Source organism: Bos javanicus, chromosome 5 (assembly GCF_032452875.1).
Source record: "Bos javanicus breed banteng chromosome 5, ARS-OSU_banteng_1.0, whole genome shotgun sequence".
Taxonomy (NCBI): Eukaryota; Metazoa; Chordata; class Mammalia; order Artiodactyla; family Bovidae; genus Bos; species Bos javanicus.
In genome coordinates, this window is record NC_083872.1 from 117006064 (window position 1) to 117032300 (window position 26237).

Here is a 26237-nt window from a genome sequence, read left to right on the forward strand (position 1 = left end):
CTCCTCTGTCCATGGGATTTCCCAGGCAGGAATACTGGAGTGGGTTGCCATTCCCTTCTCCAGGGGATCTTCCCGACCTAGGAATCAAACCCGGCTCTCCTGCACTGCAGACAGACTCTTTACTGACTGAGCTACATAGTAGCCTTATATGTATATAAGCCATATACAGTTTTTCATGTTCTTCTCCATTACGGCTCGTCGCAGGGGGTTGAATGTAGCTCCCTGTACTCTGCAGTAAGACCTTGTCGTCCCTCCGCTCTGTGTAATAGTTTTCATCTGCTAACCTCAAACTCCCAGACCATCCCTCTCCAACCCCCATCCTCCTTGGCAGCCAGCAATCTGTTCTCTCTCTCTGTGAGTCTGCCTCTGTTTCCCAAGTAGGTCCCGCTGTGTCGTATTTTAGACTCCACGTATAAGCAACGTCATATGGCATTTGTCTCTCTCTGACCTACTCCACTCTGGTATGGTAATCTCTAAGTCCGTCCACGTTGCTGCTGTTGGCTTTGTTTTGTTCTTTTTATGGCTGAGTAGTAGTCATGTATCCGTCTTTGCCACGTCCCCTTTATCCATTCATCTGTCCACGGACGGGTAGGTTGTCTCCACGTCTCTGCTGTTGTAAATAGTGCTGCTGAGAACATAGGGATGCACGTTTCTTTTTGTGTTGTAGTTTTGTCTGGATATCCCTCCAGGAGTGGGATTGCTGGATCACAGGCAATTCCATTTTTGTTTTTTGAGGGACTCCATACTGTTTTCCACAGTGGCTGCATCCACTGGCTTCGGTTCTCAGCTCACGCACCTTCCGTCGCAGCTGGCACCAATGCGTGTCCAAAGTGGCCACTTGCCTGTGATTATTTTGGTATCACCATCCACAAAAGTAAGATTATATTTCGGAACGATAACTCCATTTTCAGGAACATGGGAAGGAGTGGGTTTGAAGTGCTGGAACAGCTACATGATAGAGTGTGACCTTTGTGTAAAACTGGAGGGAGATTTCTTAGAAATGATCGGGAACATTCTCTTTGCGCCTTTAAAGACAGGTGTAGAGGCTCACAACATCCTTTGGTCTCCCATTTCTGCCTGCCAGACTCTTGATTACAAAATTTCACGTCTTAAGCGTTGTTGGAAAAGATCTAGAAAGCTCTAGTCAAACCTATTGTGCAGAGTGCTCCTAGCATGTTTGATTTAATTCGTTAAAATGCACAGTCCTTTGTTTTCTTTTTATTGTACTCTGGAACTTTCTCTTCTGTTTCAGACGTGTTTCCTAGGCCTTTCTATACTTTGTTAATCATTATGCAGGCCCTAATGATTAATCTATTTCAGTGAACTTCAGGTGCAAGGTAAAGTTGCAGAGGGCTTTTTGGCATTATTTTGTTTATTTTGAAATGTTGTTTCCAGTCCTAACCCAGCAAGTTAAGCCAAAAGTCATCTCAGTAGTTGTGTAATCTCCATAAGGTGTACAGCACAGTATAAAGAATGTGACAAGGTAGTAAATCAGAGTCGATGAAAAGTGGAAAAATTCCTTGTCTGAAAGCTGCTTGTCTGCCCACAAATGGCACTCTTTTGACAAAAATCCCCTCTTTTACTTTTAATCACTCAGTGAAGTGTAGTCAGACTTACCCGAGTGAAGACAGCTGTCAGCAGATTGCTCAGAGGCAGCATTGTCAGGCCTGAGAAGGGACCATCTAGCAGGGCTTTACGGTACGGTAAGAACTGAACAGAGCGGGGTAAAGAGAAGCAAAGTAAAAGACTGATGTTTGCTCAGCTATTTATCTGGACCCTTTTGAGTCAAACATAAGTTCTGAGCGAGAGAACTCCAGCCTAATTCCACTTGTTCTTTTTCTTGAGTATGTGATGTCACAGCATAGAAATATGTTTAGATGGTGAACTTTTATTTAGTACTTTATTTCAGAGAACATTTGCAAAAGGCCTCCTAGGTCCAAGAAACTCTGTTAATAATGTGTGTGTGCGGGGATACTTCCCTGGCGGTCCAGTGGCTAAGCCTCCACGTTCCCAGTGCAGGGGGCCTGGATTCGATTCCTGGTCAGGGAACTAGGTCCTGTATGCCACCACTAAGGCCTGGGACAGCCGAATAAACTAATTAAATAAATAAATACTTTAAACAAAAACTTTAAAAAGTAACGTAAGGGGACAAAAATGGGTGAGACACAGCAACACCCTCCGGAGACAACAGCCAAGTTGAGTCCCTGCTTTGTTACTCCAATCAGATAATGAGACTTCCTGACTCTCTGCAAAGCACTGTTGTGTCACTGAACGTTCTCCAAGTCCTCTCTCTGCTGCTTCTCTGGTAGAGTCAGACTGGCGCTCTGTCCACGCCTTTCCTGGGCAGTCGATGATGCATGCCAGTCGGCCTCCCAGGCCGCGGGCACAGTCCCCGTCTCAGGATAAAGGTGCACCCCCCGCCCACCTCCCCGTGTGAAGCCTGCCTTTTCCTGCCCACTTGGACTCCTGCTCACTGCTTTCACTGCGACACAAACAGCTGGACGTGACTTAGTGGCTGAACAACAGCAAACAACAACAGTGCCCAGGTGTGTGTGTGTGTTTCGTCTCTCAGGCTTAGTTTCATGGTTATGATTCACTCTGTTAATTTCTGTTTTTTTCATTTAATTTTGTTTTAAATCTCTTTTTCACTGCACCGCTCAGCATGTGGGGTTATATAATTGTTCCCTGACCAGGGATCAAACCCACACCCCCCGGAAGGCTGAGTCTTAACCACTGGACCATCAATATTTTGACGGATCGGTGTTGTACTAAAAGTAGAATTTTAGCAGTTTACATTTGAGTTTCCCATATACGGGATACGGTTCTAACACTTAAGTTGGATGAGAAAGGGGAGAAAAAAAATGCATTTGAAAGCCAGTGAGTCTCAGAATGGATCGTCCAGGAAGGGGGACGGAGTATGCATCCCCCACGTCTCTGTTGGAACTTGGCTTTATTACCGGTCAGTGTCCTCAACACCCACCACCCCATCGCTCGCTGCTCCCTGCCTGGAAACCGAGGCCTGTTTGACTTCCATTTGCACCACCTCCTGATGTCTTGCCTCTTGGCTACACTGGGAGCTGCTGAGACATCATTGGTGGTGTCTTTTTCTCTCTTCTAAAGCCCTGGAGGACCTAGGACCCTGGGCCAGGGCACGGTAACTGGCACCTGGCTGCCCGTCTTGGCCGACCAGGCGGTGGCTGTGTTCTGTGGGCTCCAGAGGCAGGGACTTGCCGTGATCTTCCTGATCCCAGAGCAGAGGTGACTGGTGTGGAGGCCGGGTGTGCAGAGGCTGCCAGGAACCGCAGGCCCACGATGTACGGCGTGTGCCACGCGGCCTCGTCTTCACCTGCGGAAACGTCCAAAGGGCTACGGCGTGTGCCATGCGGCCTCGTCTTTACCTGCGGAAACGTCCAAAGGGCAGTGTCCCTTATCTGCTCTGGCTGGAAGCAGGCAGGGCCAGTGTGTCCAGTGATGTGTGGCGGCCGGTCCTCTGGCCAGAGGTCATGGTGTTGCCTCACTCCCCAGGGATCTCGTTTCAGTTCAGTTCAGTTGATCAGTCATTTTCCTACTCTTTGTGACCCCGTGGACTGCAGCATTCCAGGCTTCCCTGTCCATCACCAATTCCCAGAGCTTGCTCAAAATCATGTCCATTGAGTCGGTGATGCCATTCAACCATCTCATCCTCTGTCATCCCCTTCTCCTCCTGCCTTCAATCTTTCCCAGCATCAAGGTCTTTTCCAGTGAGTCAGTTCTTCATACCAGGTGGCCAAAGTATTGGAGTTTCAGCTTCAGCATCAGTCTTTCCAATGAACACTCAGGACTTATCTCTTTTAGGATGGACTGGTTGGATCTCCTTGCAGTCCAAGAGACTCTCAAGAGTCTTCTCCAACACCACAGTTCAAAACCATCCATTCTTTGGCGCTCAGCTTTCCTTATAGTCCAACTCTCACATCCTTTAGCTCTTCATTAACAGAAACACTGACGTTTCTCTCCATAAATCTCAGGTACCCTTGGAAAGCAACCGAAAGGTAAAACGATAAGATGGCAGAGCATTCCAACTCCCTGTTGGAATGCCAGGGAGACTAGCATCGTTTGTAGTCAGAGTTGAGTTCCTCCGGATCTGGGCTCTCCTGGTTGAAAGATAGGATGTCTGCAGGAATACAAGCCGGCCTCCACCTGTGTTTTCCTTGCAGCACTGAGTATGACGGCACAGAGGAGGTGGTCGCGGCCCCGTTGATAACATGGCCCCTGCCTGGCTTTCGTATAGTTTTGAAGTTGAGTTTTATGGTGGAGGTAGTAAGTTAATGACTGCACTTTGGAATCTTTTGTTCATGGTGGAAAATACCTTTTTTTTTTAAAAAAAAAATCTATTTTAGATGTGGACCATTTTTAAAATCTTTATTGAATTTGTAATATTGCTTCTGTTTTATGTTTGGTTTTTTTTGCCACAAGACGTGTGGGATTCTAGCTCCCCAACCAGGGATGGAACCTGCATCCCTGTATTGGAGGGTGAAGTCGTAATCACTGGACCACCAGGGACCTCCCAGAAAATATCTTAAGGAATCCCTTTATCTCACTTGCCATTTGAAGAAATTCAATTATGATGCAGAATAAAATACAATAAAAAAAAAGCACAGATCACAGTCAGATTTACAGTCTGATTTAAAAGATGATAACATCTTCTCAATCATATGGAAGTTTAATGATTCCCTTTTCTTTTTCGCTATGGCGTTATCATTGACTATGATCATTTATTGTCAGAATCCTGGCATGAGATGTGACTCTCACAAAAGTATGTGAACTGGACCCATTTTTCGTTTCTAAAGGAAGGAAACCATCCCTTCATCTTTGCACTTGAAGCTGCTATTGATTTGCAGCCGGGCTGAGATGGGAAATGCTTTGACACAAGTACATTCCACAGGTCTGCTTTTGGCAGGGTCCTCTCCCTTGGTCCCAAAAGCCCAGCCTTCCGTGGTCATGGTGGCTCAGAGGGTAAAGTGTCTGCTCGCAACACAGGAGACCCAGGTTTGATCCCTGGATTGGGAAGATCCCCTGGAGAAGGAAATGGCAACCTGCTCCAGTATTCTTGCCTGGGAAATCCCATGGACAGAGGACCCTGGTAGGCTATAGTCCATGGGGTCGCAAAGAGTTGGACACGACTGAGTGACTTCCCTTTCCTTCTTTCTTTCTTTTCTTTCTTTCCTTGGTCCCAAGAGCCCAGCCTTCCGAGGTTGTGGAGGGACCACAGCGACCCCCCTCCACCGCTGAGCCCTGGCCAGGACTGGTGGCACGCACCCCTCGGGTCCTGTCCTCAACATGAGCGTGGGCCTCCCTGAGACCATTTCAGAAGCTGAATGTTGCCTCGTCGGCCTTGTTGGCGAGGAGAGACCAGGCTGGGCTGGGGGGTGAACTTGGAGGGGGCCTCGGGAAGGTGGGGAGGGGAGGTCGGTTCAGGCAGGGGGCTGGGCTGACGCTGGGGTTCTAGATGGGGAGATGACCGGTGCCCCTGGTCTCGGGGGCACGGGGGCCGGTAGCCAGGGCGAGGTGGGGAAGGTGTGTCACCAGGGCCCATGTTGTGCAGGAGACCGGGCCCTGGTCTGAAGGTCGCAGGAAGTGGTTTCAGAGGTGTGGGCAACAGCGTGAACCCAGTCAGCACAGGGAGGACCTGTGCTTTGACTTTGTACCCGTACTCCGGCTGCCCTCGGGGCGGGTCACGGGTTGCAGCCTCCGACAATGTTTGCTTCTCACCCTCTAGGTGGCACGCAGGCCAAGATTGGAGTGTGGGCGGCTTTGGTTCCTCTCAAGGCCCCTCTGCTTGGGTCACAGGGCCACCGTCCGCTGTGTCCTCACGGGCCGCCCCCCTCAACCATGTGTACACCCCCGTGTCTCTTTGTGTGTCCAGATTTCCACCAGCCAGATTGGATTAGGGCCTCATCTTAATGTAATCACCCCTTTATTATGTCCAAATGCAACCCCATTCTAGGGCCCTAGGGCTTTCCAGGTGGCTCAGTGGTAGAGAATCCACCTACCAGTGCAGGAGACGCGGGTTCAATCCCTGGGTTGGGAAGATCCCCGGAGGAGGGCATGGCTACCCACTCCAGTATTCTTGCCTGGAGAGTCCCATGGACAGAGGAGCCTGCTGGGCTACAATCCATTGGGTCGCAAAGAGTCAGACACGACTGGGCAGGCACGCACAGGCGTCGGGACTCCCACACAGGAATCTGGGGGGCACGCTGCAGCCTGAAAATGCCCGTGTAGAGAGCCTTCTTCTGCGTGTGTGAGTTGAAACAGCCTGGCACTGTCGGGGACTGCCCTGTTTAGATTTTTGTGACCTCAGATGTGCTCGTCACAGCGTAGTCACCTTAGGAACACCTACCTGCACGGCGCACCCCACGGGCACAGAGAACACAAAATTCTGTCCCCAGCTTGCCCGCCAGCTTCCTGCCCCTGCAACCCCCCGGGACCCCAGCCGAGGACACCGACCCGCTTGTGCCTGCAAGTACCCCCGCAGGCATCCATCCTGGGGGCTCCGCACTTGCCACTACTCTCGCTGGACATTCTCCCCAAGATGTCTGCACAGCTGTCTGCCGTGTTCCTGCTGGGGACTGCGCCCTTTGAAGTGAGGCCCTCCCTGGCCAGCCGTGTGGGGCCGTGCCCTCCCCATCCCCCTCCTGCATCCTTGTGTGCCCGTCAGACAGTCCAGACGTGTCCCCACCGGAGGGGCTGCCCCGGGCCAGCGGGGACTAAGCGTGTGTCCGCTGCTACTTCCGTCTTCCTCCGATACGCAGAGGGCACGGCAACGCAGAGGGAGTCCCGGCCGGGTCAGCTCTGGTTCCTGAGACGAGCTCTTGTTTAGAGATTTTTCATTTTGAGCGGAGTTCCCTGGTGGCCCAGTGGTTAGGATTTGGTTCTGCCACTGCCAAGGACCTGGGTTCAGTCCCTGGTCAGGGAGCTGAGATCCTGCAAGCCGCTTGACCAAAATAAAAAATAAGAAGAATACAATATGTTCCTTTTCTTACTGAGCTTATCAAGAGTCAAGCGGAAGGAGAATGGCTGACAATGTTACTCTTTCGATTATGAGTTCAGGCATGTCCACTGGCCAGTGATGCTTCCATTCAAGGAAAGCCAGTGGCCCTCCGAGTCTCCAGTGTTTTCACTGACGGCTTCTCTCCCCTCCCAGGAGATCGGAGCTGGGCAGTGGGACCAGCTCCTCCCAATGGAGATGGTGGACACAGAGAGTCCCATCGGTCCCCTCTCCCCACTGGAGGCTGATGACCTGGAAAGCCCGCTCTCGGCAGACTTCCTACAAGAGATGGGAACCATTCAAGAGATTTCTCAGTCTATTGGGGAGGACAGTTCCGGAAGCTTCAGTTTTACAGAATACCAGTACTTAGGAAGTGGTCCAGGATCAGATGGCTCCGTTATTACAGGTAAGCGTACTACTTCCTGGAAAGCTTTACTCAGAAATGTTTTTTCCGCAGAGAACAGTGTTCGCGTCACCTGGAGGAGAGGTTGCGTCTTTCTGCCTTGAAATATGCAGCCGTGAGAGCGTGACATCCCGTGCCGCTGGGCTTTTGAGGCGTCTCATGGTGTGTCCTCTTTATAAAAGCTGGACATAAGTCACATAATGCTTGAAATTCAGCTGGCAGCTGCTTTGTTTTTTAATGGTGTGAGTTTATGTTTCTTTAAAGCAGAGACTCCTATTGTAATAAAAATCACTGTCTTGTCTGGAAACGGATATGAACCATCTCCCTACTCTTTTGTAAACCTTCATGTATGGGATGCATGAACAGCAAAGCCCTACTGCGCAGCATGGAGAACTAAATTAATTTTTTCACTGTTGTTCAGTCGCTCAGTTGTGTCTGACTCTTGGCGAGCCCATGGACTGCACCACATCTGGCTCCTCTGTCCTCCACTCTCTTCTAGAGTTTGCTCAAATCCACGTCCATTGAGTTGATGATCTAACTATCTCATTCTCTGCCACCCTCTTCTGCTTTCGCCTTCCCAGCATCAGGGTCTTTTGCATAAGATAAACCGTAATGCAAAGGAATATTTTAAAAAGGAATGTATATATGTGTATGTGTACAACTGAATCGCTCTGCTGAACAGCAGAAATTAATACAATGTGGCATATCAACTATGCTTTAGTAAAAAAAAATATTAAAACTGTAAAAAAAGAATTTTAAGATGGTTATGGTAAAAAAAAAAAGAAGAACTACATTAAGCATCAGGCGAGGCAGATACAAAGCAGTAAAATGTGGGGTCTAGTCTGGTAGCCTCACTGGGAAAAAGGGAGTTGCAGCGCAGTCCATCTCTCTGGGCAACATGTAAGCCACCCCGGAGACTCCTCTGGAGGTCCAGTGGCTAGGATTCCAATGCCTCCACTGCAGGGGACATGGGTTCAGTCCCTGGTTAGAGAACTAAGATTCTTCAAGCCTTGCAGCATGCCCCCGCCAAAGCCACCCTGGGGTCATGTGGTGTAGACTGCACCCCTGATTTAAAGCCACCCTGGGGTCATGTGGTGTAGACTGCACCCCTGATTTAAAGCCACCCTGGGGTCGTGTGGTGTAGACTGCACCCTTGATTTAAAGCCACCCTGGGGTCATGTGGTGTAGACTGCACCCTTGATTTAAAGCCACCCTGGGGTAATGTGGTGTAGACTGCACCCTTGATTTAAAGCCACCCTGGGGTAATGTGGTGTAGACTGCACCCTTGATTTAAAGCCACCCTGGGGTCATGTGGTGTAGACTGCACCCTGATTTAAAGCCACCCTGGGGTAGTGTGGTGTAGACTGCACCCTTGATTTAAAGCCACCCTGGGGTCGTGTGGTGTAGACTGCACCCTGGGGTCATGTGGTGTAGACTGCACCCTGATTTAAAGCCACCCTGGGGTCATGTGGTGTAGACTGCACCCCTGATTTAAAGCCACCCTGGGGTCGTGTGGTGTGGACTGCACCCCTGATTTAAAGCCACCCTGGGGTCATGTGGTGTAGACTGCACCCTGATTTAAAGCCACCCTGGGGTCATGTGGTGTAGACTGCACCCTGATTTAAAGCCACCCTGGGGTCATGTGGTGTGGACTGCACCCCTGATTTAAAGCCACCCTGGGGTCATGTGGTGTGGACTGCACCCCTGATTTAAAGCCACCCTGGGGTCATGTGGTGTGGACTGCACCCCTGATTTAAAGCCACCCTGGGGTCATGTGGTGTGGACTGCACCCCTGATTTAAAGCCACCCTGGGGTCATGTGGTGTGGACTGCACCCCTGATTTAAAGCCACCCTGGGGTCATGTGGTGTGGACTGCACCCCTGATTTAAAGCCACCCTGGGGTCATGTGGTGTAGACTGCACCCCTGATTTAAAGCCACCCTGGGGTCATGTGGTGTGGACTGCACCCCTGATTTAAAGCCACCCTGGGGTCGTGTGGTGTGGACTGCACCCCTGATTTAAAGCCACCCTGGGGTCGTGTGGTGTGGACTGCACCCCTGATTTAAAGCCACCCTGGGGTCGTGTGGTGTGGACTGCACCCCTGATTTAAAGCCACCCTGGGGTCATGTGGTGTGGACTGCACCCCTGATTTAAAGCCACCCTGGGGTCATGTGGTGTGGACTGCACCCCTGATTTAAAGCCACCCTGGGGTCATGTGGTGTGGACTGCACCCCTGATTTAAAGCCACCCTAGGGTCGTGTGGTGTGGACTGCACCCCTGATTTAAAGCCACCCTGGGGTCATGTGGTGTGGACTGCACCCTGATTTAAAGCCACCCTGGGGTCGTGTGGTGTAGACTGCACCCCTGATTTAAAGGAGGCCCTTTGGAGGTGGGCTTGACTCCACTGTCCTTCTTGGCAGGAGTGGGTGTTGGGCTGGGACTGGAGGAGTCAGGATTGGACCGGCCAGGAGGTGTGTGTGCGGTTTTCCCCTCCGATCGTGGATTATCCCAGCTCCCTCGGGAGAACCGAGAAGGTTCTCCTGGCAGCGTCTGGTGGCAGGTCTCTGTGCTCTTCCACCCCCACGGCTCCCCTTGTGTCCAGGGCGCACTCCCCCACCGTCTTCTCCCATGTCCCCACCCCAGGAAGATGGTTTCCGAGACTGTGCACTGACCTTCAGTGACGGCGGGAGAGGGAGGCTGGAGGTTGGCTGGCAGCCGTGTTCACGGATAAACCCGTGTCATGGAGAGCATGGTTGAGAGTGCATGACCTGCGAGCCTGCTGGGGTGGGCGTTGTTCACCTCACACACAGGGGTCTGCACTGAGGTGGTGTTTGTGACAGGGCGTGCACCATGGCAGAAAGGAAGAAAGGGGAGCTTACAGAAAGTGGCCAGACACACGTCCTTGACTCTCGGCCACTGGCCGCTAAGGTGGTGGGTGTGTCGTCATCCATTTTTACTTCCCTCCAGTTCTCCTTATCATGGTTAGTTAAACCTTTTGATCATTTAGAATCATCTCATAATCCATAAAATCTTTGTCTCCTAGTTAGGCTTTTCATTGCTATTGTTACCAATTCATTTGAGAGATAAAATGATTTCTTATTTGTAAATTCGATTTTTCATCCTTGTCTCTAATGGCTCCCTTGGTGATATTTCTAAGTTATGTAAATTGCAGATTCGGGAGGGCCCTCTGTAAAATGTGTTCACGGGCAAATTTACACCTAGGAGATTGGACGGGTGAGACTGTTTGCTCTGCCAGTCTGTATTTCCTGCCCTACCCCCGTAGCTGGCTTTATTGACATAAAAACTTCACATATCCAAACAGTGCAATCAGATGCACACACACACGGAGACTTGTGTAGCCATCAGCACAATCAAACGGCAGCCCCGGCACCTGAAATCTACTTGTGCCCTCGTGTAATCCCTCCCCTCACCATACCTCCCTCTCTCCCACAGTAACCGCTGGTCTGCTTTCTATCTTCAGTCAGTTTGTATTTCCTAGAATTTTATATAGATGGAATCGTACAGCGTGTTCTCTTTTTACTCTAACTCCTTTCACTCAGCCAAATTAGATTCATCTGCACTGACAGCGTGTATCAACAGTTCATCTTTTAAAATTCCCTGTCTGAGTTTACCATGGTCTGTTTATCCACACTGTTGATAAACGTTGGGTTGTGTCCAGGTCTTGGCTGTTACAGATGCAGCTGCTGGGAAGGTTCACGTACATACCTCTGTGTGAACGGTGCTCCCAGTTCTCTTGGGTAAATAGGAGTGGAAGGGATCATGTTCTTCTGCTTCTGTGCATGTTTTTTTTTCCTTTACAGTTTATTTTTAGATACCATACATTGTGGATTTTGTTGATGATGGATATTTTGTATTTACATAAATATTCTTAAGTCCTGTTCTGGGAGGCAGTTAAGTTTTAACGTGGAAAATGTTGATCCTTTCAGGTCCTGTGGTTAAGCTTTGTTAGATGGGCCCAGAGCAGTGCTGATTCTAGACGTAATTTGCCCCAGTTCTGAGGCAAAACCCTTTTGAGTGTTTTACCCAGGGTCCTGAGAATTCTGAGATACTCCATACTGTTCCTTCTAAGCATTTGAGGTTTCTCTTGGAGTATCTTTTCTTTATCTTCCTTTTTTTTTTTTTTGGCCACACCCCACGGCTTGCCAGATCTTAGTTTTTCCAACCAAAGACTGAATCTGAGCCCTTGGCAGTAAAAGCCCAGGGTCCTCACCACTGGACCACCAGGAAATCCCCTGGAGTATCTTTCCTTTTAGGCTCTCTCAGCTGATGGAGCGGACATATATGCGTACATACAAACCCACATATGTACACGTGTCTGTATTTCTATATACAGCTGTCTGTCTCTATGTTAAGGTAATATAATTTCAAACAAATGTCTGTACCTCTAATCCACCACCTCATGGACCACTCTAGCCTCTTCTTCTTATCTGTGAGCTCATACTCCAACAGTATCCACCATCCATCCATCCATCCACCATCCATCCATCCATCCACCATCCATCCATCCATCCATCCACCATCATTAAATGAACATTTAGTTTTTCATTTCCAGTGTAGTGCCTTCTACTTCTGCTTCACTGACTACGCCAAAGCCTCTGATTGTGTGGATCACAACAAACTCTGGAAAATTCTTCGAGATGGGAATACCAGACCACCTTACCTTCCTCCTGAGAAACCCGCATGCAGATCAAGAAGCAACAGTTAGAACCAGACATGGAACAACAGACTGGTTCCAGATTGGGAAAGGAGTACGTCAAGGCTGCTGTATATTGTCACCCTGCTTATTTAACTTATATACAGAGTATATCATGCGAAATGCTGGGCTGGATGAAGCACAAGCTGGAATCAAGATTGCCAGGAGAAATATCAATAATCTCAGATATGCAGATGATACCATGCTTATGGCAGAAAGCAAAGAGGAACTAAAGAGCCTCTTGATGAAAGTGAAAGAGGAGAGTAAAAAAGTTGGCTTAAAACTCAACATTCAAAGAACTAAGACCATAGCATCTGGTCCCATCACTTCATGGCAAATAGATGGGGAAACAATGGAAACAGTGACAGACTTTATTTTCTTGGGCTCCAAAATCACTGCAGATGGTGACTGCAGCCATGAAATTCAAACATGCTTGCTCCTTAGAAGAAAAGCTATGACAAAACTAGATAGCGTATTTAAAAGCAGAGACATTACTTTGCCTACATCAAAGTTATGGTTTTTTTCCAGCAGTCATGCACGGATGTGAGAGCTGGACAATAAAAAAAGGCTGAGCACTGAAGAATTGATGCCTTCAAACTGTGGTGTTGGAGAAGACTCTTGAGAGCCCCTTGGACTGCAAGGAGATCCAACCAGTCCATCCTAAAGGAGATCAGGCCTGACAATTCTTTGAAAGGACTGATGCTGAAGCTGCAACTTCAATACTTTGGCCACCTGATGTGAAGAACTGACTCACTGGAAAAGACCCTGATGCTGGGGAAGATTGAAGGCAGGAGAAGAAGGGGACGACAGAGGATGAGATGGCTGGATGGCATCACCGACTCAATAGACACGAGTTTGAGCAAGCTCCAGGAATTGGTGATGGACAGGGAAGCCTGGCGTGCTGCAGTCCATGGCGTCACAAAGAGTCAGACAGGACCGAACGACAGAACAGCAAGTGCAGGGGCCTCAGAACTGCTCCCCCAGGGCCCTGTGGGGACAACCTTACCGGCTCAGGACAGTGACCAGGCGCAGTTCCCTTTTCCTCTGGACTCACAGACTCCGTGCATGCCCAAGGTCATGCAGGCGAACATCTTCGTCAGCTTTCCCACAAGTGCTTCCCACACTGTGATATAGTTAGGCTGTAAAATTGCATTCTGTGTGCGATTCTGGAGCCCCTGGACCTCCTCAATTATTTTTTTTATTTGCACACATTAAAGTTCACTCTGAACTGTAAAACTCTGTGGATTTTGACCAGTAAATAGGTCGTGTATTCACCATTACAATTTCATATGAATAGTTTCACCACCTTGAAAAAGCCACCGTGCTTCCCCCATTCAGCCCTGCCTCCCTCACCCCACTCCAGCTGCTGATCTTTTTACCACCGATAGCTCTGCCTTTCCCCAAATGTCAGATATTAAGAACCGCATATGTAGCCTTTCGGAACTGACCTTACCTACTGAGGGGCCTCTTGGCAATTAAGAATAAAGCTGCTACAGCGCTGTCCACAATAGCCGAGACATGGAAACCTCCTAAACGTCCATCGACAGAGGAGTGGATAAAGAAGATGTGGTGCATATGTAGGTTCAATGGAATATCACTCAGCCATTACAAAAAAGAAGTGATTTTTCATTTTTCTCAGCCATTTGGAGCAACATGGATGCAACTGGAGATTTTCATACTAAGTAAGTCGTAAAGAGAGAGACCAATAGCATATGACATCAGCTATGGTGGAATCTAAAACTCAACCAGAAATGAGCATATTTACCAAACAGAGACACACAGAGATAGAGCGCAGACTTGGGGTTCCCAAGGGGGAGGAGTGGGGGAGGGGAGGATCGGGAGCTGGAATTCGCAGACGCAAACTGGTATATACGGGGTGGAAAAAAACACGGTCCTGCTGTGCAGCACGGGGACCCACGCTCAGTGTCCTGTGACGAACCGTAAAGGATCAGAATGTACGTGTGTGACTGAGTCACTGTTCTGTACGGCAGCAACTAAACACGACACCGTAAAGCAACTATAAAGAATAAAGCTGCTGAAAACATTCACATGCAGGTTTCTGTGTGGACACACATTTTCAGATCACTTTTGTCAGTATTGTTACTGTCGTTCAGTCGCCAAGTCTGGTCCAACTCTTTGCGACCCCGTGGACTGCAGGACACCAGGCCTCCCTGTCCATCACCAAGTCCCGGAGTTGACTCAAACTCATGTCCATCACGTCAGTGATGCCATCCAACCATCTCATCCTCTGTCACCCCCTTCTCTTGCCTTCAGTCTTTCCCAGCATCAGGGTCTTTTCCAATGAGTCAGTTCTTCGCATCAGGTGGCCGAAGTGTTGGAGCTTCAGCTTCAGCATCAGTCCTTCCAATGAATATTCAGGGTTGATTTCCTTTGCGATGGACTGGTTGGATCTCCTTGCAGTCCAAGGGGCTCTCAGGAGACTCCTCCAGCACCATGTGCCAGTGTCTAGCAGTGTGATTCTTTAAGACTGTTTTGCTTCATAAGAAAGCACCAAATGGCCTTTCAAAGCGGCTGCACCACTCTCTTCCTTAGAAGGAGAGCTTCTTTTCCTCCACCTCCTCACCATCATTCGATGGTGTCAGCTTTTTGGATTTTAGCAGTTCTGATAGCTGCACCGTGATGTCTCGTTGTTTTACTTCACAGTTGCCCAGCGACCATTGATGGGGGGCATGTTTTCATGTTCTTGCTTGCTCTCTGTGTCTTCTTCAGCCACATATCTATCCGGATCCTCTGTTTTTAATTGAGTTTTTAATTTCATTGCTATTGAGCTGTAAGACTCGTTCATGTATTTGGGATGCAGCTCTATTATTGCGGATGTGTTTTGCAAATAGCTTCTCCCAGTCTGTGGCTTGTCTTTTCATTTTCTTAACAGTGTCTTTTGCAGAGCAGGCGTTTTTAATTTTAAGAAAGCCCAACTTTTTTTCTTGAGTTGTGCTTTTGGGTCGCCCTCATGGATTTTTATTGTCTTTCTGGTGCAATTTACTGAGTTAACAATTACAAAAGGGCTGGAAGGGAGGATGCCAAAAAAAAGCAACAAGTTCTGTGTGGGACACTTCAGTTTTTGGAATGAAGAATAAAGCTGCTGTGACATTCGTGTGTATAGGCTGCTTGGGAAGTGGCCTTTTCTATGGGGCCGTGATTTGGTCCATTTTGTTTTGATTTTTATGGGTTAAAGGGTATAGTTGTTTTTTGTTTTTTGTTTTTCAGTTGGGGAGTCCCTGGCTAGGGGAGCTTCCAGATGTCCCCGCCCTGGTCGCTGTGGGAGGGCCTGGCCAGGGCTGACACAGGAAGGGAGCCCTACCCAGCAGCTGACGCCTCCCCAGTCAAAGCCCGGGGCGGTGGGGTGGGGGGAGTTGAGGGCGGGAGTGGTTAGGTGGGGATCGGATCCTCAGAAAGCTGGTCTGGGTGCTGGATGGAGGGCGGGAGTGGTTAGGCTGGGATCGGATCCTCAGAAAGCTGGTCTGGGTGCTGGATGGAGGGCGCGAGTGGTTAGGCGGGGATCGGATCCTCAGAAAGCTGGTCTGGACGCTGGATGGTGAGAGCGCGGAAGCTCATAACCCGCCCCTTCCTTTCCTAGACACCCTGTCCCCCGCCTCGAGCCCCTCCTCCGTCTCCTACCCCGCGGTCCCTGGCAGCACCGAGGAGTCATCCAGCATCGCCCTGAACATCGAGTGTAGGATCTGCGGGGACAAAGCCTCTGGCTACCACTACGGCGTCCACGCGTGTGAGGGCTGCAAGGTACGGGGACCCTGGATGCGGAGAAAAGTGACCTTTCAGGGACCACGTGTGCTTCCCTTTATTTTATACACAAATGTTTGTTGTTAGTAAGAAAGATCTGCTAAAGGGCATCCCTGGTGGCTCAGTGGCAAAGAATCCGCCTGCAGTGCAGGAGCCGCAGGAGACTCGGGCTCAGTCCCTGGGTGGGGAAGATCCCCTGGAGAAGGAAATGGCCACCCACTCCAGTATTGTTGCCTGGAAAATCCCATGGACAAGAAGAGCCCGGTGGGCTACAGTCCATGGGGTGACACAGAGTCAGACGTGACGGAAGTGACTTAGCACAAGCACGTTAAAGCTGTTGATCAGAAACTGACCCCAGTAACACGTTCATTTCTCTCTTTGGAAAGCCTGTGGTATATTGCTGGACTGCTCTTTATTCGTGATGTGGCAAGTGTGCTGTTTGAAGGAGAATGAACCACGTTAAGGCTGCTCCCTTCATGGGGACACGAGGTCAGACAGCTTCCGCGCACATTCTCTCTGCATTGTCCTCAGAAGGCCGCGGAGGGCAGTGGTGGAGCCCGCAGCATGTGCCAGCCAAAGGCCAGAGCCCGGGCAGAGTCCTCCCCGATGCTGCGGCACGCCCCAGGGTGTCCTTTCTGCTGGGGCCCGTCCACCCGAACCGCGGGCCCCGCAGCGAGTGCCTTGCTCCTTGCAAAGCTGTCTTTCCGCCGGGCCACGGCTTAGTCACCTTTGTTTACTTTGGGTTTTTTAAAAGTTGTTTCTCACTGGGTAAAGTTTAAGATGCTTTTATAAAGCAAGAAAGTTATTTACAACCAGCTGCTGCTGCCAAGTTGCTTCAGTCGTGTCCGACTCTGTGCAACCCCATAGACGGCAGCCCACCAGGCTCCCCGTCCCTGGGATCCTCCAGGCAGGAACACTGGAGTGGGTTGCCATTTCCTTCTCCAATGCATGAAAGTGAAAAGTCAAAGTGAAGTCGCTCAGTCGTGTCGGACTCCTAGCGATCCCATAGACTGCAGCCTACCAGGCTCCTCCATCCATGGGATTTTCCAGGCAAGAGTACTGGAGTGGGGTGCCATTGCCTTCTCCATTTATAAGAAGCTAGCCTCCCTTTATTGTATAATCTTTATCTTTTAGAGAGTTTATATTCTCCCACAGAAATGCTTAGAACACTTTCATCACCCAAATGGACCTGTTCTCCAAGAAGAGAAAGTCACACTTGTAGAGTCTTAGCTGGGTGGGGTCACTCTTTGGGAGACTGTGTGCCTTCCCAGGTGAGGCGGTATTGGTATTACTTTGAATTTTGCCTCATTTTCTTACTTTTCCTTTTCCATGGAATGAAATTTCAAATTTTCAACCTGCCTCAATTATATCAGACTTAAAAAAAAAAAATTACGAACTTTATGTTTTTATTTGCCCGGGCTGTGCTGCACATGGGATCTAGTTCCCCAACCAAGGATCAAACCCGTGCCCCCTGCACTGGGAGCTCAGTCTTAACCGGGGGAGTCCCTACATTGGACTTTTTAGATGAACCATGTCTCTACATTTAGTTCATCTTAAAAGAGAGAGTAAGTGAACAAGAAGCGTGAATAAAGGAATGACGCTGATCATCAGTTCCTAGTCGTTAACAAACTGTATGTTAATCCACAGGGTTTCTTTAGGAGAACGATTCGGCTGAAGCTGGTGTATGACAAATGTGACCGTAGTTGCAAGATTCAGAAAAAGAATCGGAATAAGTGCCAATACTGTCGTTTCCACAAGTGCCTTTCAGTTGGGATGTCCCATAACGGTAGGTAAGGTTGTCTCTCAAACTTCACCCACCCATGCCTCCGTCTGCCTCCCTTGTGGGCTTGGAACGTGCTGTACTTTGAATGAATGTGCTGCAGCATTTAATATTCAGGTCATTTTGTAACACGAGAGCCTAAGAAAGTAAGTCTCAGAGGGCAGAAATCCAGTACAGCCCTTGGTATTATGGTTAGAAACTTCAAATGGTGAAACTTGGATATAAGACTTTGCAAACACTTGGAAATCACAGAGATAATGTTCAGATCATATATATGAAGTGTGTGCCATTTCAAACATTTTACCATAAGTTTAATTATATTCAGTCATACTTTTATTTTAATTATTATTATTATTGGTTTTTTTTGGCCAAGCCATGTGGTATGTGGGATCCTTTCCCAACCAGGGGTCAAACCCACGCCCCCTGCATTGGAAGCATGGAGTCCTAACCACTGGGCCGCCAGGGAAGGCCCCCTACTTTTATTTTAAAACATGCCAATCACTACGTGAAAGTAAGTTTAAAATAATGTTCAAAAGAGTTGCTCGTCTACCTTCTGAAAAAGAAAAAGGTAATAGTTAACTCCTTCTAAGGCTCACTTTCATCTCCTTGATTGAAAGGGTCAATTATACACTTAATGACATCAAGTGACCTTGAGCCCGTCCTATTGATGAAGTGAGTAATGGTGCTATTTTTACTTTAACCTTTTGGTTTTGAAAGTCTAGGCTACATGGAGTGTGAGCAGCACGCCCACCGCTCCACAGGGGGAAAGCTGAGCCGTGAAGTGTGTTCTGACTTCCTGCTGATGTTCGCCCACAGTTTGACCCGTAGTGTGAACTTTCCCTGCAGCTGTTAGTCATCACTCCCCGTTACGTCCTTCATTTCTCTGTTTCCCATGATTCCGTGTCTCCCCTCCGACCCCCAGCGATTCGTTTTGGACGAATGCCAAGATCTGAAAAAGCAAAATTGAAGGCAGAAATCCTTACGTGTGAGCATGACCTAGAAGATTCCGAAACCGCGGATCTCAAGTCTCTGGCCAAGAGGATTTACGAGGCCTACCTGAAGAACTTCAACATGAACAAGATCAAGGCCCGGGTCATCCTTGCCGGGAAGACCAACAACAACCCGGTGGGTGGCTCTGCTCTGTTAGTTACAGTCTGACGGGCTCCCTGGGCAACCTGTCAGCTAGAGTCGTGGCAGAGGGTGGAGGAAGTATGTTCTGAATGTTGGGAAAATAATATTTATCCCCGAGGCAAACGACAGACAATGCAATGGAAACATTTTCATTCAGAGACTGTGAAACTCAGCCTGACAGCAATTCCCATCCATTGATCCACCTCAACGCTCCCAGCAACCAAGTTAGTATAATGACTGTGTAATTAATGTGCCCCAAAACTCTGTTTAATAGTTTACCAGATTCTAGAGCTGTATCAGTGATTTTTTTTTAATCTCAGAAAATTAACCCATTCCCTTCTGACTCAGAATGTGCCCCTGTATCCTTGCTCCTAAAAAATACTCTGTCCTCACCAGTGTGCCCCATTCCTACCCACCTCTCATCTTTCCAGTAAGAAGCAAATGACATCTCCGGGCTTAGAAGGGGTCCTTTTGTTTTCAGTAACTTTATTTTTACTGTCTTTTGGACAGTTCTGGACCTTCTTGGGAGCAGCTAAGAATGCCCCTTGTGGGCGCTGACACTTGCCTGCCCAGCTTAGTGCCACCCGGCCCCCACCTGGCCCCCACCCCACAATGAGCCCAGCCTGTCTCCGTTATAGGACTGATCTCAGTGTGGCCTTCAAAGTGGGGCATGGCCCAAGGTTGGCAAATCAAGACGTTCTGCCTCTTCCCTACGAGCATGGTGCAACAGGTTTAATGTGTACTAATGAGTAGCTTGAAGCCATCCCTATTGGGAATTACAAGCTGGAACTTTTAGTCACAGGAAAATAAAGCATTTCACAAGCTGCTTACTTTCATGAACACACCCAGCCTCTTTTCTACTGAGTCTTTTCATTCTTTGGTGATTTCTCCAATGAAACAGGCTGAGGTACTTCAGAAGGGTTTGAGCTAACTCTCGTTAAACTGGTAAAGCTGTACCCACGCTGGGCCAGCACAGACTCAATCCTTTCCACATCACGGGGGTGAAAGCAAAGTAACCTTTCACCTTTGAATTTCTACCCTGGAAATGATTGGTACAGCCCCGAGTTGTTGTCGTTCAGTCGCTAAATCATGTCCGACTCTTTGTGACCCCACGGACTGCAGCACACCAGGCTTCCCTGTCCTTCATCATCTCCCAGAGTTTGCTCACTCATGTCCATTGAGTCGGTGACACCATCCAACCATCTCATCCTCTGTCGTCCCCTTCTCTTCCTGCCTTCAATCTTTCCCAGCATCAGGGTCTTTTCCAATGAGTCAGCTCTTCCCATCAGGTAGCCAAAGTATTGTAACTTCAGCCTCAGCATCAAGTCCTTCCAGCGAATAGTCAGGGTTGATTTCCTTTAGGATTGACTGGTTTGATCTTGTAGTCCAAATTTTTTATCTCTTTGAATTTTTTGAGATGTTGCCGAGATCTTCTACTTCTCCCTTGGGTTTTCAGACTGTAAAGCTAACTTATAAGTCATCTTTACTCTGAGCCGAACACTCTTCTTTAATATTAACTTGATTTCTGTAGAGTGTCTTTCCCGTACCCCACTGAGGTCCACGAACTCCGAGGAGGAGCCCGTCATCCAAGGCCAGTGGGAACCTGGACAGCTGAGGACTGTCACACAGTGGCCTGGGGAGAGGAATCTGTGTTTTGGCCTCAAGGAAATAAATAATAGACAAGTAGTCTAGGATTGGGTTTCGCTGGATAGGAAAAATGGAGTTCAGGGTATGGCTAAGGGTCCATCGCCCGCTTCTGCCCCCACCTCCAAACCGCAGCATCACAGGTACCAATTTGAAAGGGAGTGTCCAGGGGACAGTCACTGCCTTTGATGACCCTGTGTGCTCCCAGGTGGGCTCACCTCCCGCCCATGCCCCATATACATGGAGACATGGCCCTTCCCCTGTCTCCCTGGCCTGCCCAGGGCATGCCAGAGCTTGGGGCATCCAGCTCGGGGCCACAGGCTCTGCTACTCCATCTGTGCTCAGACAGAGGTAGAGCTGCCCAGGCACGGTGGACCTTGCTGACACCCCCTGCCACCACACCCTGGGGTCTGGCCTGCTGCGCTACACTGAAATATTATACCTATAACTTCAGTTGTCAGTAGGCTGAAGAACACACTGTTTTATATCGAGAAACGTGTAGTAAAACCTCATCAAGAGCTTATTAGATAATGTCATCCAAAGCGATTCTGCCAAATAACTCACAATTAAATTTCTCCTAAAAGATAGTGCTGCCTAAGTTTTCACAGAAAATGCTTTTTGAATGTGTTTCGGAAATGAACTCTTATAAGGAACATCATTGACACACATAGAACACTTCAGGTGTGAGCGGAAAAAAAGTAATGGATCAGTGAGGGGAGCCTTCTGGATTTGGCCCAGAGCGATTCGGGGTGGGTGCTTCCCAGATGGCAGTAGTGGTAAAGAAGCCACCTGCCCATGCAGGAGACCTAAAGAGACCAGGGTTTGATCCCTGGGTCAGGAAGGTCTCCTGGAGGAGGGCATGGCAGCCCACTCCAGTATTCTAGCCTGGAGAATTCCTTGGACAGAGGAGCCTGGCGGGCTACACTCCACAGGATTGCAAAGAGTCAGACATGACTGAAGGGACTTAGCATGCATGCCTGCACAGTTCTGAGGGGAAAGTGGGCAGCTTTCTGCCTTATGCTGTTTAAACTTTTTATGATGTGCTACATTGATTTGAAAGGACCACCTGTAGCATCAGTGGTACCCCACTCCAGTACTGTTGCCTGGAAAATCCCATGGATGGAGGAGCCTGGTAGGCTGCAGTCCATGGGGTCGCTAAGAGTCGGACACGACTGAGCAACTTCACTTTCACTTTCATTGATTTGAAATGACCACCTGTAACATCAGATATATTCATATTCAAGCTTGAGTAGAAAAGGCACATTCCAAAGTTAAATGAAAGCTTCCAGGACTTCTAAAATAGTCTAATGGAGAATAGTTCTCAATAAAGTTTGGCAAACTTTCAAGGGTCTTACTCTACAATTTCTCTTTGGCTGTAATAAACATGGTTTTAAATGTTCGCACTTGTTTTGAATCCAAATGGTTTCTAATTTTGCCTGTTAATGAGGCCTGCCTTCTAAAACCCAACTGATAATTTTATAAAAATGAAATACTCGTTACGATCGAAGTCTTCGTTTATGAGAGAATGTTTCACGTAAAACCAGTCCAGGGCTGGCGTCCTGGCTGTGTGTCCTGTCTCACACTGCCCCCCACTTAGCGGGCCCTGTGCTGGGGTTTCATGCTCTCTGTCACTGTCTTGAAAGTCTTAATTGCTTCTGAGTAAGTGACTGGCATGTTGCACTGGGCCCTGAAAATTATGTAGCCAGTCTATGCTAGTCCTATGAAATGTCTTACCAATAATAATAATAGGCATTCTGCAGTCAAACAGTTCTTTTTTTTTTTTTAATAAATTTTTTTAGCAGGTGATTTCTGTTTTAAAAAAATATTTATTTGGCTGCATCGGGTCTTAGTTGAGACGTGAGATCTTTCGTTGTGACTCACAGACTCTCTAGTTTGGGCTTAGTGGCGTGGGATGTGGGATCTTAGTTCCCCGACCAGGGATTGAACTGGCGTCCCCTGCATGGCAAAGCCTTAACCGTTGGACCACCAGGGAAGTCCCTAACCCCATTCTTAAAGATGGACAGTGTACACTCATTATGTTAAAGATGGACAGTGTACACTCATTATTCTTAAAGATGGACAGTGTACACTCAGTATTCTTAAAGATGGACAGTGTACACTCATTATTCTTAAAGATGGACAGTGTACACTCAGTATTCTTAAAGATGGACAGTGTACACTCAGTATGTTAAAGATGGACAGTGTACACTCAGTATTCTTAAAGATGGACAGTGTACACTCATTATTCTTAAAGATGGACAGTGTACACTCAGTATTCTTAAAGATGGACAGTGTACACTCATTATTCTTAAAGATGGACAGTGTACACTCAGTATTTAAAGATGGACAGTGTACACTCAGTATTCTTAAAGATGGACAGTGTACACTCAGTATTCTTAAAGATGGACAGTGTACACTCAGTATTCTTAAAGATGGACAGTGTACACTCAGTATGTTAAAGACGCTGGCAGGACCTAACTTCATTTAGCTCAGTGTTTTCCCAGTTTTTTTTTTTTTTTTTTAACAACAAAACTCATTTAAAAAAAAATTCATTGAACATTTTTATTTCTGCTGAATGTGCTTTTAAAAAGTCAGTGATCTGCATAAAGTCGAGGTGGCCTTATATTGTATTTTCTGCAATTGAGGCAACACTGCCATCTATTCTTTAAAAATATTTCTCTAGTCCACTTTAAATCTGAGCTCCAACTTCATAGAAACTGCCCCCAAACTTTCCCCCCAAAATGGTCAACCTGGCCTGCTTTTAAAGTCTTTGGGAAAAGATGGTTTTAGTCTTTCTCCATCAAACTGGAGATTGCTAGAAATTTGGCTTTAAGTTTTGTATTCAGGATGTTTGCAGTCCTACACAGATAATTTAAAAAATATTTTCTTGCCTCAGATGCGAAATCAGATCCTTTTTTTTTTTTTGGTCCAAGACTATCTTGCGAATGCTGTTTAGACATTTCAAAGACAGTGCGTCAGATTACCCCAGCACCTCCGCCTTTGTGCCAGGGACACCCCACAGGTGCCCTGCAAGTGGCTCATCCCGATGCTCGTGAGCCCAGACAGGGCACGCGTCATGCCGTGGGGCCCGGAGGCTCTGTCAGTGATGCGATCTGCCCACTTGCAGAGTGGTTCTTAAAATCACTGGGCTGCTCGTCCACTCAGTGCTTGTCCAGCGGGGACTGAACCTAACGCCTCAGCCTGCTTCCTCACTGGCCTGCAGAAGAGCCAGCGAGCTCCTTCGGAGGCTGCCATTTCTCCTGCTCCGCATGAAGGTCGGGCCACATTTCAGCTGCAGTGTTTTCTGTGCCCGTTTTCCCAAGACCCACCAGAGACACCATCTCTTCTGAGCACACTGCTCCAGGTCCATGACCCACCATCTCGGCTGTCCTCCACTGTGTTAGCCGCTCAGTCGTGGCCGACTCTTTGTAACCCCTTGGACTGTAGCCCGCCAGGCTCCTCTGCCCACAGGATTTTCCAGGCAAGAACAGTGGAGTGAGTTGCCATTCCCTTTTCCAGAGGATCTTCCCAGCCCAGGGATCGGACCCGGGTGTCCCGTATTCAAGGCAGATTCTTTACCATCTGAGCCACCGGGGAAGCCCCTAGATCTTTCTAAAATGATAGGACCGGTGGGTCTAGATGCACATGGTAAGGCCACGTTTAGGGAGCTGCCGCAAGCATTTGGAGCTTGTGGAGACTGTCTCAGCATGTGGAGCAGTGGTGGGGAGATTTCAGTCTCCTGCACCAGGAAAGGGGGTCCTGTGAGGCTTTCTGGTTTATCCCTAGAGAGCAAGGGTTTAACAGTGCTTGTTCATTCACTTCTACACAGATAGCCAACTTTCTGAGTTACATTTATTTACATGCGAAATTTATTCATTCAATAGTGTTGGATAAGGATGGTTATCCCTAACGTTCATAAAATGGAAAAACTAAGAATTACTGTATGAATAATATCCCTGGAGGAGGGCATGGCAACCCACTCCAGTATTCTTGCCTAGAGAATCCCATGGACAAGAGGAGCCTGGCGGGGCTATGGTCCATGGGGTCGCAAAGAGTTGGGTACGACTGAATCCACTTAGTACGCAGGCATGTAACGAATAATTTACCAAGTGAAAGTGAAGTCGCTCAGTCGTGTCCAACTCTTTGCAACTCTATGGACTGTAGCCCACCAGGTTCCTCCATCCGTGGGATTTTACAGGCAAGAATACTGGAGTGGGTTGCCATTTCCCTCTCCAGGGGATCTTCCTGATCCAGGGATCAAACCTGGGTTTCCTGCATTGCAGGCAGATTCTTTACTGTCTGAACCACCAGGAAATCCCAACTTACCAAAAGTTCATAGTTAAAATAGAACATATTCCCCAATGATCAGTGACTATGATCATTTCATTTGTTTTATCACTTTTCATTGATTTAAATATGACTTTGCCAAAATAAATACTAGGATTTGGTTTTTTTTAGAGTCTCTGAAATAAATGAACCATTATTGTTTATAGCTCAGGGCCTGAAGCCCTTGTAGCTCAGGGCTTCCTTTGTAGCGAAGTCGGTAAAGAATCTCCCAGCAATGTAGGAGACCTGGGTTCGATTCCTGGGTGGGAAGATCTCCTGGAGAAGGAAATGGCAACCCACTCCAGTATTCTTGCCTGGAGAATCCCATGGACAGAGGAGCCTGGTGGGCTACAGTCCATGGGGTCGCAAGGGTAGGGCACAACTTAGCAACTAAACCACCACCACCATTGTTTATAGAAAAAAAAGAATTATTGTAATGATTGGCTATTGCAGTAGTATTTGGGAGTCCAGAGAAAATTATCAAACATTTAGAGTGGTTTGCTAATATTCTCTTTCTTGTGAGCTTTATTGCCAAAATCAGTACTTTGCTTTGTTGCTGTTGGCTGTGCTGCAAGGCATGCAGGATCTTAGTTCCCTGACCAGGGATCGAACCCTCGCCCAAAGCAGTGGAATCATGGAATCCTAACCACTGGACCGCCAGGGAAGTCCTTCACTTCCTTAGCAATGAAATCCCCCCCAGTTCCAGGCGATGACGCTGACTATCTTTCTGATGTATATTGTCCTCTGTTAAATGTCTTTTTATCCCCAGCTAATTTTGAGGTGGTTTAAGGATGGAGACTGTGTTTTGTACATACTTTGATTCTCAGGCGGCTGAACTACAGTGACTACCCATCAGTTTCATGATAATTAAGAAGACAGCTTGTCACCAGTCATCCAACTTATTCCAGTGTCTTTGTTTCCAGCCTTTCGTCATCCACGACATGGAGACGCTGTGTATGGCCGAGAAGACGCTGGTGGCCAAGCTGGTGGCCAACGGCATCCAGAACAAGGAGGCGGAAGTCCGCATTTTCCACTGCTGCCAGTGCACGTCCGTGGAGACCGTCACCGAGCTCACGGAGTTTGCCAAGTCCATCCCTGGGTTTGCAAACTTGGACTTGAATGACCAAGTCACTCTGCTGAAGTATGGAGTTTACGAAGCCATATTTGCGATGCTGTCTTCTGTGATGAATAAAGACGGGATGTTGGTAGCCTACGGGAATGGCTTCATAACCCGTGAATTCCTTAAAAGCCTAAGAAAACCCTTCTGTGATATCATGGAGCCCAAGTTCGACTTTGCAATGAAGTTCAATGCACTGGAGCTGGACGACAGCGATATTTCCCTCTTTGTGGCTGCTATCATTTGCTGCGGAGGTAAGTTGCTGATTTCGCATCGGTGCCAGGGCACTTACGGCCTCCTGTCTCGAGAACCCAGCAGCGGTAAATCCGATGTGAGTGGC

The 26237-nt window shown here is 48.2% G+C and overlaps 1 protein-coding gene across 4 annotated transcripts in view; it reads left to right on the forward strand.

Moving 5' to 3' along the window:
• Positions 1–26237, forward strand: part of PPARA (peroxisome proliferator activated receptor alpha) — a 75090-nt gene that overhangs the window by 37404 nt on the left and 11449 nt on the right. For 2 of the 4 annotated variants that reach the window (XM_061418873.1, XM_061418874.1), the window contains exons 3-7: positions 7181–7430; positions 15739–15899; positions 17547–17685; positions 18602–18804; positions 25704–26151. In XM_061418873.1, coding sequence (XP_061274857.1) covers positions 7217–7430; positions 15739–15899; positions 17547–17685; positions 18602–18804; positions 25704–26151 — 1165 coding nt within the window. In that variant the 5' untranslated portion in view covers positions 7181–7216. Of the gene's footprint in view, positions 1–2120; positions 2547–7180; positions 7431–11999; positions 13823–15738; positions 15900–17546; positions 17686–18601; positions 18805–25703; positions 26152–26237 lie in introns of those variants that run through there. The other 2 variants (XM_061418875.1, XM_061418876.1) reach the window with 2 other exon arrangements.